At 29.3% G+C, this 13,835-nt stretch overlaps 2 protein-coding genes and 1 long non-coding RNA gene across 3 annotated transcripts in view; all 3 read right to left on the bottom strand.

Annotated features, from left to right (window-relative positions):
• Positions 1 to 7,060: 7,060 nt before the first annotated feature.
• On the bottom strand, positions 7,061 to 7,408 carry LOC145188557 (uncharacterized). The gene has a single exon (XM_080065031.2). The coding sequence runs from the start codon at positions 7,406 to 7,408 to the stop codon at positions 7,061 to 7,063; it is 348 nt and encodes a 115-aa protein (XP_079921157.2).
• A 495-nt stretch (positions 7,409 to 7,903) lies between these two features.
• Positions 7,904 to 8,763, bottom strand: LOC149891025 (uncharacterized). The gene is made up of 3 exons (XR_016451286.1): positions 8,613 to 8,763; positions 8,263 to 8,412; positions 7,904 to 8,070 (listed from the first exon to the last, which is right to left on the bottom strand). It is a non-coding gene; the product is annotated as an uncharacterized LOC149891025 (long non-coding RNA).
• Positions 8,764 to 10,387: 1,624 nt separating this feature from the next.
• LOC145180433 (protein SSUH2 homolog) overlaps positions 10,388 to 13,835 on the bottom strand; it is a 4,366-nt gene continuing 918 nt past the window's right edge. Inside the window, exons 2-9 of the mRNA XM_090082783.1 lie at positions 13,747 to 13,803; positions 12,920 to 13,040; positions 12,554 to 12,677; positions 12,282 to 12,467; positions 12,141 to 12,203; positions 11,360 to 11,586; positions 10,861 to 11,068; positions 10,388 to 10,717 (exon numbers count right to left, since the gene is read on the bottom strand). Coding sequence (XP_089938909.1) covers positions 10,571 to 10,717; positions 10,861 to 11,068; positions 11,360 to 11,586; positions 12,141 to 12,203; positions 12,282 to 12,467; positions 12,554 to 12,677; positions 12,920 to 13,040; positions 13,747 to 13,803 — 1,133 coding nt within the window. The 3' untranslated portion in view covers positions 10,388 to 10,570. The remainder of the gene's footprint in view (positions 10,718 to 10,860; positions 11,069 to 11,359; positions 11,587 to 12,140; positions 12,204 to 12,281; positions 12,468 to 12,553; positions 12,678 to 12,919; positions 13,041 to 13,746; positions 13,804 to 13,835) is intronic.

Below are 13,835 nucleotides of genomic sequence, written 5' to 3'. Positions count from 1 at the left end.
TCCATTTTTATTATTAAAAACAAACATTTTTGCTGCTGAGAGTTTTTCTCTCTAACCTTTTTCATTTAGTTACATAAATGAGTAATGTTTAAAAAATCTGTTTCTAAAGAACATCAACTATGTATTTTTAATTATACTTAGGTTAAAAGCATGTGTTTTGAAGTTGGCAAAAAGAAGAAGTAAATAAAAACTCAATTAAAACCAAATTCTTCAATTATTGTTTAACAAGAAATGTACCAGTTTAAAATAAATAATGCGATGATAATATATAAACAAATATTTCATATGATAGTTCTAACTTAGGATAGTATGGGCATAAAGGCACTTTGCACCTCGACCAAACTAGTAATTCAGCATCTCACATTGCACCATCATTTCATTATCATCATCTCGCATTTTACCATCATTATCTCGCATTTTAGCATCATCATCTCACATTGCACCTCTGCTAAACTAGTAATTCAACATCTCGAAAATAGTAGAAAATCTTATTAAAAGCTTTCAAAACAATTGGAAAACTCTGTTGGAATATTCAGAATGCTCTTAAACTACAAAAAAGTGTTGCAACTAGAGGTCAGAGAGGAAAAACTTGTTAAAAAGATGGTTTGTTCGTGAAGCTAAACTGGATTGTTTATCTCCGACAACACCATTAAAAATTAGTTATGATTAAATGTAACGTCAGGTACGATTAGAGGGCAAGTAAGTACATTAAGAAATTTTTATTAAAATATGATGTTAAAGTCAAAAAAAGATTTTTCTATTGAAAGTTTACAAATGAATCTGAGTTTAAAATTTTTACGAAACAAACTTATATCAACATAAATAAAGGATGCTTCCATATGCGGAGGATAACATGGCGTTGCTAAGGCATATCAGCAATATATTGAAGTAAAATTGAGTAGCAAAAAAATAAATCTGTAAAAGATTATAATATGGTATGTTATCCCAGTATTAACATGTAAAAAATCGGTCAACAGCCCTAAAGGGTAGTGCAATTTAAAAAATTAGAAAATTGCTACAAAATATTTTTTTTTTTTTTTTTTTTTTTTTCTTCGCATTGTCAATCCTTTAATCCTTTCGTATGTTAAGTACAAACTTGTATATTGGTCATTTGAAGTTAATGGAACTTAAAATGGTTAATGTATTTAGACATAAGAAGTTATAAAATTCTTGTTAACTAAAAAGTTGTTATAAAACTTATTCTTACGACATTTTCAATAAAAAATTTATGTATGAATATAAACTTTTTTTTGAAAATTAAACGGTTTAAAATGTCAACCATCAACTCAATTTTGCTTGATTTTGGATAAGCGTCTGCGTCTCGTTATTTTTTTGTTCGAGACGAGACGATCCTAAAAGCCTTGTCCCGATTAGTGATAAATATCGAGACAATTTTAAATTTTCAGTCGAAATCCGGGACGATACCGAGACAAGACGAGATGTCCTGGGGCCAATGCTATAAACAATTCGAAGTTTTTTTCGAGAAAAAAAATCTTTCGTAAAAACGCAATTTTTTAAGTAAATTATTTTTACGTAAAAAAATGCGTAAACTCGAAGAATTTATCGGTGTTTGTATTTTTTTCGGCCACTGCTATAAAGCATATAACGTATACGTCACTAAATTTCACGGACTTTTTTTATCCGTCATTAATAGCAGTTTTTATTTTAATTTTTATTTAGTAGACCTACTTAATAAACTTTATTAGTTATTAAGTAGGCTGTGCTGTCTATTCTATTTTTATGAATATTTTTACATTCTAGTATTTGGTGTTTAAAAAAACTGTGTAAAATTAAAATAGGAACATGATTTAATTTTTTCGGATGAAGACTTAGATTTCGAAGTTGCAGAAAATGAGCTTCGCCACCGATTGCCTCGAGAGATTGGTGCTTAAAACATCACTTAAAATTACTAAATTTTGATGTTTTTTTAATGATTTTTTATCGAATAAAATTAGAAATCATACTAAATAGGCGCAGAAATATATATATATATATATATATATATATATATATATATATATATATATATATATATATATATATATATATATATATATATATATATATATATACATGTAATTATACATATTTTTATTTAAATAGTTTGCTAATTAAAACATACTAAGCTTCCAAAGAAGAACCTCTTTGTTTTCTCTGATCTTTATTGCTAGTATCATTTTAAGTTCTTTAGACAGCATTTTATTTTGTTGTGTATTTGTGGAATTTGTCGACTATTTATACTTTTCATTAGTCAAACAGTGTGAAAAATTAGTTTAACTAAAATTACTATCGAAAACCTACATAAATAAGCATGGAATGTTAAATTCATGCATGCATTGTTAACGAAACACAACAAGGAACTGAATAATCGATTAAATGCAGGTTTTAAGTAATTAGTTTATTATGGAGTTACCAAAATCCTTTTCAGTTTTATCTATAAAATATCTACATAAAAACAAAAACAAAGAATGTTCAATGATTTTGAAGCGCTAACGTTGTTCCAACAACGGCCGCCAAAAATCACGAAGAAAATATCTAAAATTGAGATCAAAAATCTATCTGAAGTTTTTTTTCGAAAAAACGCATTTTTTATCTGAAAAGGCGATTCCCTGCTTCGTTTATAGCATTGGATTTAATAGCGAAGTTTCTATCTTAAAAACAGAATTTTTTGAATGTTTATAGCAATGGACTTTTTTTTTTCTTCGTTTTTTACGGTAAAAACTTTGTTTTTTATGTTTATAGCATTGGCCCCTGGACAAAATTGGAGCTTTACATTTTCCCGGAATTTACATCTTTTTAACGGGGCATAACGAGACGTAACGAGACATACTAGTTAATCCTTAATGTGAAATTTAAATAATGAACTTATGACACAATTACCATTATTTATTTCAGCTGCTAGTATTGATACTGTTATACCATCTATATAAAAACAGCGTTATAAAAATTAATGATAGCAACTGTAATCAGGGGGAAAAAAATATTTTTGGGATAGTATTTAACTTTTTCCACTAAAATATCGTGTAAGAAGTGGATAAATATATGTCCAAGGGCTAAGTGTCTGATCATTTAATATTGTTTATTGCTGAGGTCAGTATTCACTTCCAATGCAAGAGTTTGCTTTACACTCATATTTAAGGGAAAGGTTATCCAAAGTGTCTTTAACTTTTTTGATCTATAAAACATTTGACTTTTTTTAAAAAGTGTACTTCTTGCAGAGACTAATAATAGAGCATGATGTTCAATACCGAGTTCTTTTATTTTTTCTCTTTTCCTTTGCTCTCCAAGGACCACCCATTGTTTATGGAGTTTTCCAGAACCAAAATGGCTACTTTTATTGGTCATAAGATTTCCTTGAAACCATTGGTATTCTTTTTCTATAAAAGAATCACAATTTCTACCATATTGTTTAAGCTTTTTTCTTTACTTTTGAAATAACTCTATCTAAAGTAGCATTAATTTATGTTCACTTTACGAATTTCTTCAGTTTTATTTGATTTCGTTAAGTAGATCGTTCCAAAATCGTAATTTATCCACTCCTAATTCACGTATATTCGGGATAAGATCTAATCTTTTTGTTGTTGTTTTTAAAATCATTAATATATATCAGAAACATTTTTCAGTACTTTATATCATTTTTTCACTTTACACTGTTTAACATTTTATGTAATAACTTCTTTGACAATTATCACCTTAAGTTTCCTATAATGTTTAAGTAAATAATATTACTTGTATATTACAGAAAATACTGAAGTTGTTAAGTAATGCTATTTCAAATATGTAGTACTTCTCGAATAATAAATCATAATTTAAAAAAAAAACATTTTAACACATTTCTAAGTAGCATATGATGACAAAAATATGTTTCTTGAAACTATATTTGATATGTTGAAACTGATCATACAAGTAAAAAACTCAAATTCAAGAAATACAAATGTCAATGAGTCCATAAAAACCTTGTTTTCCGCCATTTTCATTAATTTTGATATAATAAACCAGTGTTAAAAAATGGCGGAAGACAAGATTTTTATGAGTTCATTGACATTTATATTTCTTCAAAAAATATATAAAGTTAAAAGATTATCTTAAAAGTAAATATAGACTTTAATTTAGATTAAAAGTTCTCCATTTTTACTAAATAAAAATCTCTCATTTTTTAGATTTCTTTGAAAATAATATTAAAATTTTTAATTTCTTTTAACCATAAAATATAAAATACAAGTTTTTTGAAAGAACTATTTTTACTTTTTAAATAAATGATTATTCTAATTGTATCCAAGTTTATTTTGTTAAAATAAACTTGGATGGCAAAATATTTTCTTCACTGCGAAAGCGTGAATTAGTTAATATAATTAATCTGTCTCGTAACGTTTCATAATTATCCGGGACACAGTTTTTAAATTCCGAGACAAAATTTATGTCCCGATTTATAACTTTATTCCGGGACAACCTTTTCCTTTATCTCGTTATTTTCTTCCGGGAAAGTTCTCGTCTCGTTGCGCTTGTCCCGGTTCATTTCGAGAAAACGATTCCGAGACGCAGACGCTTAATTTTGGATGCAATTTAACTGTAAACCACAAAGTCTTGCAATTTTTGTTAAAACTTTTTTTTTTTTTCTTGGATAACTAAATAGGGTATAAAACCAAATGTTATTGTTATGAAGACAATCTTTAAAGCACTCTAGTTTTCTTTTTAACTTCTATCTTCAATCCAGTAAAAAACATCAGTAAATAACATTACAGTGGGCATTATATGTATTTTTAACTTCAGCAAGTTGCCTAACGGATAATTATCCCTACTCCATCCTAAAAAGATTCTGAGGACTATAGCGCTAAAAGTTGTCTCCTCTTTGCCATCAGTCACAGATTTCTTTCATCTGTAATAACAGGATAATAATAGCATATTATTATTTATCCGTAATAGCACCATTTCAAGACCATGAGTTCTATGTTGATCAATTTACTTCACCTAAGGTAAGTGAAAACGAAATTGTTATATGTTTTTTTAAAATAACTAAACACAAATTAGTAAAATGTGGTTTTTTTAAAGAACTCTATACAAAATAATTTCTTCAAATAATTTTCTTTGTGGCCTTAGAGCTTAAAAATAGTTGAACAATCGATTGGCTTAAACATCATTAAATTTCTAATTAATCAATTCATCAATTTTTGTACCATGTGATAACATTTAAAAGGATTTTTTTAAAGCTGGCGTATTGCAAAATGTTATTGAATTCTATATTTGTATGTAATTTTAGTTTTTCTGGTAACGCTTGAAGCCTCCGAGTCGGAGAAATTTATTTACAACTGGTCTGCTATTGGTACTATTCGTAGGCATACTAATTTTGCAGAGATATCAAATGCAAATAGCCATTTTAATCTACAAGCTTAAAATGGATATCGAATGGATATCGTTTAACTAAAAGCGTTTAAAAATTTATTATGATTTCTTAATAATGCGTGCGTGTAATTGATTCGTAGTATAATGTTAACATGTAAATATGTTTAGAATAAATCATGTCTAAAAATAATACTGTGTTATATGATATACAGGTGACTCATGCTTGTAATTGTCATTTTTCTGTTTTAGTATCATTTGGGTACATTGTTTTATAACACAATTTTGATATGGCATCTCTTGAAATCGCAAACAATATCTTGAAAATTACTGAACACTTGAGTAAGAAAGATCGCTTTGCAAAATCCAGGTTATAGCAAATCTGGTGCATACAAGGTTCTCGGACAAGCAGAGAAGATCCCGCCTTAAAATGACTTAAGGGCCCCTTAAGGGTCCCTTCGTGGTTCAGGGTATTCTAAGGGCGAATTTTCTCAAACAATTTTTTATCAAAACTAAAAAATATTAGCTTACATTTCTTTTCAGCACAAAATTAGTATATTTTTGATGATTTTTTAAAATCAGGGTGTGTTTAGGGCAGATCCTAATAAGGGGTGGCTTAGGGCTAAACTCGGGCTAGCCCGAAATCGGCTCTAATTTTCTGGAATTTTAAAACTCGGAAAAAAACGATTTAACAGAACAATTTTGAACCATTCAGAAAGAAACTCCGTAAAGCGTATTTTGACGTTGTTTCCTTAAAAAACTGTAAATATACAATACTGCTCAAATATTTAGCACACATTAGATTTAAGTTGCGTTTTTTTCTTTAAAAATGAAATAAAAGTAAAAAATAAGAAATTTAAGGTTTTTTAAAAAACCAAAAAGTTTATTTGGCTTTTTTTAATTACATTAAGAGAAAAAAAACTAAAAAAAACAAGTGTCTATGATTAAAAACCTTTATTCAAAGTTAGTATACAAAAAAAAAGTTCGAAAAAAGCTGCTCATAAGTTTAGCACAGCTGGATTTAAGTTTGCTTTAATAGCAAGATCAATTAGGGATATGTCCACCTTTGTTCTTCATGCATAGTTCACATCTTCTTTTAATCGAGTTAAAAAGTTTTCGGAAATAATCAGTTGATAAGCTGCAGAACGACTCTTTCAAACTTTCCTTAAGGTGTTTAGCTGATGTTAAGGGAGCTTTATTGAATTTGCGGTCCAGTAAAGTCCATACATTTTCGATTGGATTAAGATTAGGTGATCTAGCTGGCCACTGAAGTACCTTAATGTTGTCTTCTTGAAACCAAAGAGTTGCCGTTTTCGCCTTGTGACAAGGAGCGTTGTCTTGTTGAAATTGCCACTCTGACTCATTACTAAAAAAGATGTCTCTAGTCGGGATTAAATGATTTTCAAGCGTTTCGATATATTTATGTTGATCCATACGACCATCGTATAAGTAGCAGAGACCTGGGCCGTCATAAGTGATGCAACCCCATATGCCTACTAAACCTCCACCACCTTGTAGTCGCGGCACAATGAAGCGACTATAAAACATCTCATTATAGTGCCTTCGGATAATCACTCTGTTCTTTCGGTTAATAACTGTAAAGTTGGATTTGTCACTAAATATTCTTCTCCTTAGTTCATAATTAGTCAATTTCAAAATAGCTCTACAAAATTTGATGTTTTAACCGATCAATTGGTTTAAGCAAGGGTTTTCTGGCAGCAACTTAGCAACAAAGTTTTCGATCAATCAATCTTCTATTTACAGTTTGTCTTGAGATATGATTTTTTAGAGCCAAATTCACTTCTTGCGCAATCACTTTGGCTGAGTATTTAGGGTTTTTTCTTGCGATTCTATGGATACTATTATCATCGGTGATACTTTTTATTCTTGGTCGTCCAGATCGGTTTTTGTGTGCAGTAGTACCGGTTTTTTCAAATTTCTGAATTGTTTTAAGTACACATGAACGAGATACAGAGTTAAGAGCTCGAACTATTCTAGAACTGTTGAAAACACCAAGATGTAGTCCTACAATACTCTGTCTTATTTCAGAGCTAATTGATTTTTTTCCCATTTCATTGGTCAAATTATGGACAAAATTTAAGCGAAAAATACCAAGTTTATTTCAAATGAGGTAATACATACTATGGATATCTTAGAAACTTTTGTTCAGTTATTATGTAAAAAAAGACAGTTAAATTTACTTATTAGTAAAAATTTGACGTCAAAAAAAGAAAAACGGCAGTTAAAAGACAATAGGAGTGAAAGTGTGCTAAACTTATGAGCGGCTTTTTTACACCGCTTTAAGTAGCGGTCTCTGTTTAGGTTAAAAATAAATGGTTAAAATAAAGTAATTTTTTTTTCTATTTTTTTTTTCTTCTATATAAGGTTTGTTTTAATTAACTGTAAATTAAAAAAATAGAAAAGGCATTAGAAGTTTACCGCCTAAAAATTCAATTAATAGAAGAAAAATGAAACTTAAATCAAATGTGTGCTAAATTTTTGAGCAGCATTGTAGTTTGAGTTGTAATCAACTTGATATTTTTGTCTCAAAATGAAAAGGTAATACAGCAATATAAATAGGTAGCTAATAATCTTTAATATTTGTTGTGAGTTTAGTTAAAACATTCAAATTTTGTTTTCACTCAAACAGAAATAACAGCTTTATATGAAGAGATAAAAAATGACACTTGGATTCTTCTTTACTTTCATGACTTTCTCTTAATGAAACTTTACCTGAAAAAAACAATTTTTTTAAAATAGGTCTTTTAGCACTGTAAGGTACAGCGGTGTATGAGTTTGTTCAATTAGTTTGACTAATTACTCTTAGTAAAAAAACTGACAGCAATCTTTTTTGTAGCATGTGTTTGGTGAGTATTATTCTCAAAAATTAACAATTTAGATTAAACAAAGGAAATCCTAATTTACATTCATTGCTTTTGTGCTCCATTTATACATATAATCCAGTCACACCATCAAAAATAGTAGGCATACTTCTATCAAAGTTATCTTCACCAATTTTAATATTCTCCTCCTCTATAACAGGCTCACCCTGCGTCATATAATTGGAAGATTCTCCTAAAATGAATATATTTGACCAAAAATATTTTTAAAAAAAGTTACAAAAATTTAGATAAAAAAAGGCAGTCAGATATTTGTCTGATAGTCTATAAATAGAATGAGATAAAACAACAATGTACTATAATTACTTTATAACATTACTTTGATATTTTCAAATTATCAAGATTATTAGCTACCTATTTATATTGCTGTATTACCTTTTCATTTTGAGACAAAAATATCAAGTTGATTACAACGTTTTCTTCTTTCAGTTCTTGAAGCCATTTTTAAATTATACAACAAATATTTTGTTGCTATAATAGGATTATATCTTTATTATATTAAATAACTCATTAAAAATAGTTTAAGTAAAAATTGATCATCATGATTAATGTCTATCAATACTTAGAAGCTATATGAATGGACAAAAATGTTTGAAACAAATCTATTTTCTAACCATGTAGCTTTCTCGAAAACCAGCACCATATTATGGTGAAATAAGAAAAGCCCTTAAACAACTTTATCGACAGCATTTAACAAAGGGAGCAGGTGGACTTCCGATCATCATAATGGATGATGAAACATATATAATACAGAATCATAGGGCCAGGTTTTCAAGTAAAACTTTTTATGCCAGATGCCTCATCAACTCCAGAAGAGATTCGTTTCTCAGGTCGCACCAAGTTTCCCTTTAAAGTAGGTGTATGGTATGGATTGTGTAATCATGGTGTTTCTGATTACTTTATTTGGAACCAAGGAATGGCCATTGATGTCCAGATGTACAAATTTGAATGCCTTCAACGAAGACTAGTCCCCTACATTAAGAAGCACTGCCCTGATAAAGCTTGCATCTTTTGGCCAGACAAAGCTTCATCACATTATTCTTCAATAGTAGTTAAGTAATTAAACAACAAACAAATTCCATTTGTTTTGAAACAAAATAACCCCACCAATGTCCCTCAATGTCGGCCTATCGAGCTCCTTCATGCTGAAATCAAAAGACAAGTGTTTGCTGATTCCTTTCTACCAGAGAATGTTGATCAATTAAAATCAAGAGTATGTCAAATCATGAATGAATTTGTAAAGAGTGCTCCAAAAATGTTTACTAACTTTTCATCTCGGGGTCCGTGCTCTTGTTGACAAAGCTTATCGCAATCGATTATTATCTGTTCAAAAGTAACTTGTAAACTTGTAAAATGAATATAAATCTTTTATTGGAATGATTATTTTGTCTTTCTTTTACGAGTTTTCAAAAATTTTTAAGAATAACAAGATTTTAAAAAAATTCTACGAATCAATTACACGTTAATAAAATAAGAACAAAGTTTGACTGCAAAAGTTTATTTAACTTTTGTTATAATTAATCGAATGCAATAAAATGATTTTTAGTTAATTAATCATTTAATTGGCAATTAAATTTTTTTCCATTAGTCACTCACCTCTTCTCAATTTAAACCTGTTACAAAAGTTTTCAACTATTTTCTTTACGGGAGGACCCATAAAGATTTGATTTTAAAAAAGAATTAAAATTTAATTTATCGATAAACTTCATAGCAAAAAATTTCTGTAGAAAGTTTTTGTTTAATCTCTCATGATGGCCGATAATTTAGGAAATCAAATTTTAGTTCCCTGCACTTTCCTCTTCCCTCCTCTTACTCCCCAATATTAAATTTCTTGTTAGAGGTTTCGCTACTTATTACTTTGAGTTGATAAAGGATCATCTTAAACGTCGCAATGATTCCTTACTGATTGCCTTAATTCCAAGTGAAAAGCATTACCAAAATGAAAACATAATGACTGGCAACATGCAACATGAAGCATCTTGCAAAAAAGAAAAAAATCTTAAAAAGCGGAGTAAGCGAGACAAAGTATTTAAAAAACTTTAGTACAAGCTAAATTAGAAGTAGCTGTTAAAAAAAAGGGAAAATTTTTCTAAGTTTAGGAAGTTTGATAGAGATGATAAGATGAGATGGAGATAATATCACAATATAACTTTAAAGTCAATTAATTCCTTTTTTTAAAGTTTTTTATTGGAAATTTAAAGTTTAAAATCGTTGGAAAAAACTCACTAAACAACTTCCTTCATATTTTTTTTAAGTTTCTGTAAAATATCTAAAAGCGTTTTGAATCCATTCATTGCTTTGTGAGTTTTTTTTTTATTTACTTGTTGCAGCAGCTACAAAAGACTGCAACCTGCAAAACATTTCTCAGGATATTCTTGACAGTAAACGTCGTTTTCGTTACCGTACACCCAGTATTTCAATTCTTTTCTTCCCCATACTGAATGTACTTCGTAAACAGGAATCTCACGAATGAAATGTCGCTAAACATTTAAAAAAAAAAAAAGAAAAGAAAAGAAAGCGTAAATAAAGATGAATCATCGTATGTGTACTTTGGAAGAATTTTATTTGAATCTATGCTTATAACTTAAATTGTAGTTTTCTAAAATAATAAGAAAAGAGTCACCTGCTTTATTATGCGGCAATCTGATAAGAGTTTCAAATGATTTTCTATCGTTTCTTGAGATACTATCCTGATTATATCTATAGGGAAATCTATCAGAGGATACACCCGATCGTTTTGCTCTTGAAAGATTATTGCCCCTGAAGCTTTGTAAATGCATTTTGAAGGCAAATCAAACTGTTCGATAACCTTTTGCGATTTTAGAGTTTTCCTGCGCAAAGAAATTTACTACATTTTGCAACTTCCACAGGAAACCAAACTGTGAATTTTCAAAATTCTTTAATTATTCATTACAAGTTAGTAATCATGCGGTAAAATAAAAATTCTCTTTCCTTTTTTATTTATATACTTATTTAAAAAAAAAAGAAAAAAAAAAGGATTTTACTGAAATGGAAATACATTTAATTGCCAACTCATAAATTATAACTGATTCTTAAATATATTCTACTACCTTTGAAATATTTATAATGAACTTTTAAGTAAAGTTGTATTTTTTTCATACCATTTCACTGTCAGCCTTAAGTACATTTTTACTCTTCCCTTCCCTTGACATATCTTACAAGCGACTTTTCCATTACCAATGCAGTCAGTGCAACTCTTTTTCCCACCATTGCAATAGTGGCAGTGTCTGTAATCTGAAGTCAATGACGATGCCTTTTCTATGCCTCGATTGTCACCGTGGTAAGAATGATGAAATAACCCAATTCCGTCACAAATAATGCATGTGATCTGTGAATATAAAAATGATTGGAATTAGACTAATTCAAAATAATGTCACACTCCTCCGCACAGCACACGTACACCGATTGTCATTTTGTATCTTAGGGCCTGTTTATATAGAAAGATCGTCAAGATCTCGGTAAACGGGCTGGCTCGGCAAACGAGCCAGCCCGTTTACCGAGATCTTAACGTCGTCCTTAATTCAACTTAGTTTTATTTTGCGTTTATATGAATAAACGAACTAGTCCGGATCGCTATCCGGGCCAGCTCGTTTATTCATATAAACGCAAAACAAAATTAAGTTAAAATAATGATGATGTCTATATCTAGGCAAACGGGCTGGCTCGTTTGCCGAGCCAGCCCCCTTTCCATATAAACAGGCCCTTAATATATGAAAATATATGATAAAATACAATATAGTACAATAAAATACAATACAATTATATTACAATACAAAATATTTATATTAAAGTTTTAAAATAAAGCTCTTACTTAAATTTGGTTTAAGTTATTATTACCATTAAATTTTTCTATCAAAACTGATCAATAGAAGTTTGACTTACTTCACCTTTGCCATTGCAAGAAATACATCGGTCCAACCCTTTGCCGAGACAGCTAGAACAATCCTGCAAAAAAGATTCGTTTTATGAATACAGAAGGTCTTTCTTAAATCGCATCATTTTGTCGCAGCGACTGAAACTTACATTTGCTGAAGCAGTATTTGGAATTTCCATATGTAATTCCGTTTGGTAAAACATTATTGGAATTTTCACCGCAATTTCCCAAGCAGATGGTGCAGGGCCATGACTTTGAGTAAAAAAACCTTGATCGGTAAGTGGCTCTTGGTGCCAACTAGTGCTTCTTTCTTCGTAAAATGTTTCCAAAACGTACTGCAAAAATAATTTGAAAAGTTTGTGATTGCTTAAACAACAAATTTACAAATTTAAAAGCATAAAAAACAAGAATTGTTTTGTACCTGATGGCCATGACAAGGAGCTATTTGTTTTGTGCGAATTTTTTTCGTTATATTTGGGTTATAACAACAGTTTCTTGTTATGAATGTTCGAAAAGCATCTAGGGCTTCGTCTTCAGATAGCATTCTAAAATTTTAGGTACCATTTTTAAAACTCTATACGCACATCAGAGAAATAAATGCTTAATAGAGGGGAAGAAAAAAAACCTAATTATCTTTTTTAGATTTTAAAAACTCGTTTAAATTTTTGAAAAAAGAAATATGGAAAATTTGAAATACTTTTAAATTTCTTTTAAAAACTTTTAAAAACTTTTACTCTTAAATTTCTTTTAAAAACTTTTCATGACTTTAAAAATGAAAAATACTTACAAGTTTCGATTAGAACAATCGTTATTTAAAAACGAATAAGGAGGAGGGGGTTCATTAGAAGTACTATCATGGGATACTGAAACACACGTTCTGTAGTCATGAGAAGGCGGATTGATGTGAGCTGAAATATAACCGAGATTTAAATATTACGTTTTCAAATTTAGTAACTTCACACATAAGTAGACAAACATTGTCAAGGTGGAGCATAATTTTAATTTGTATATTTAAACTGTTGATAAACTAATTTACTTTGTAACATTTAATAATCGTTGAAACTAATTAGGTGGGGGGGGGGGGGGGTAAATAACAGCTTTTAATCATTGAAAACAAAGCGTGGTGAGGCGATTGTTATTTTAAAAAGCATTCAGAGTATGGCACAAATGAGATATGCAGAAGTTTCAAACCAAACTGATCATATGCGACCAGCACATTTTTCTAAGTAGTTCCTTTTTTTACAATTTTATTATCTTTATTTATATTAAATTTTTCCACAAATTTTTAACGAAATCTGATATTTGATAAAAAAACATTCACTCAAATATCAGATTTTATCAAGTTGTTGAAATATTTGATATAAATACAAAAGAAAATCGACCTTTTTATAAATAATATTTAAAAGATTTCTTCTAAGCAAGTCAATTAAATGCTCCAACTTCCAATAAGCTGAGTTTTTAAAATCTCAATCTTTAAATTCTTCGCATAACTTTAATTTAAACATAAAATAATTATGAATGATATTCATAAAAAGAATTTAATTTTTCAAAATATTTGTTTACTAATGTTAGTAAAAAGTTTAGCTTTAAATTTCTTTTTATGCTAAATCTCACCTGCAGGATTCTGAGATGCATTTTCATGGGGAGGAACCTCCTCAATCCCGCTTGCATCTAATTAAAAAATTAAAGTTTTATTGAACTAA

Source organism: Hydra viridissima, unplaced genomic scaffold, assembly GCF_058129835.1.
Source record: "Hydra viridissima isolate aposymbiotic clone 2 unplaced genomic scaffold, HvirCarnegie_v1 scaffold_3, whole genome shotgun sequence".
Classification (NCBI taxonomy): domain Eukaryota; kingdom Metazoa; phylum Cnidaria; class Hydrozoa; order Anthoathecata; family Hydridae; genus Hydra; species Hydra viridissima.
The sequence above is the reverse complement of the archived record's forward strand: the minus strand, read 5'-3'. Positions and strand labels throughout refer to the sequence as shown.

Bases quoted from the DNA above. Each gene is read 5' to 3' on its own strand.
- LOC145188557 (XM_080065031.2), bottom strand. From the start codon at position 7,408: ATGGGAAAAAAATCAATTAGCTCTGAAATAAGACAGAGTATTGTAGGA.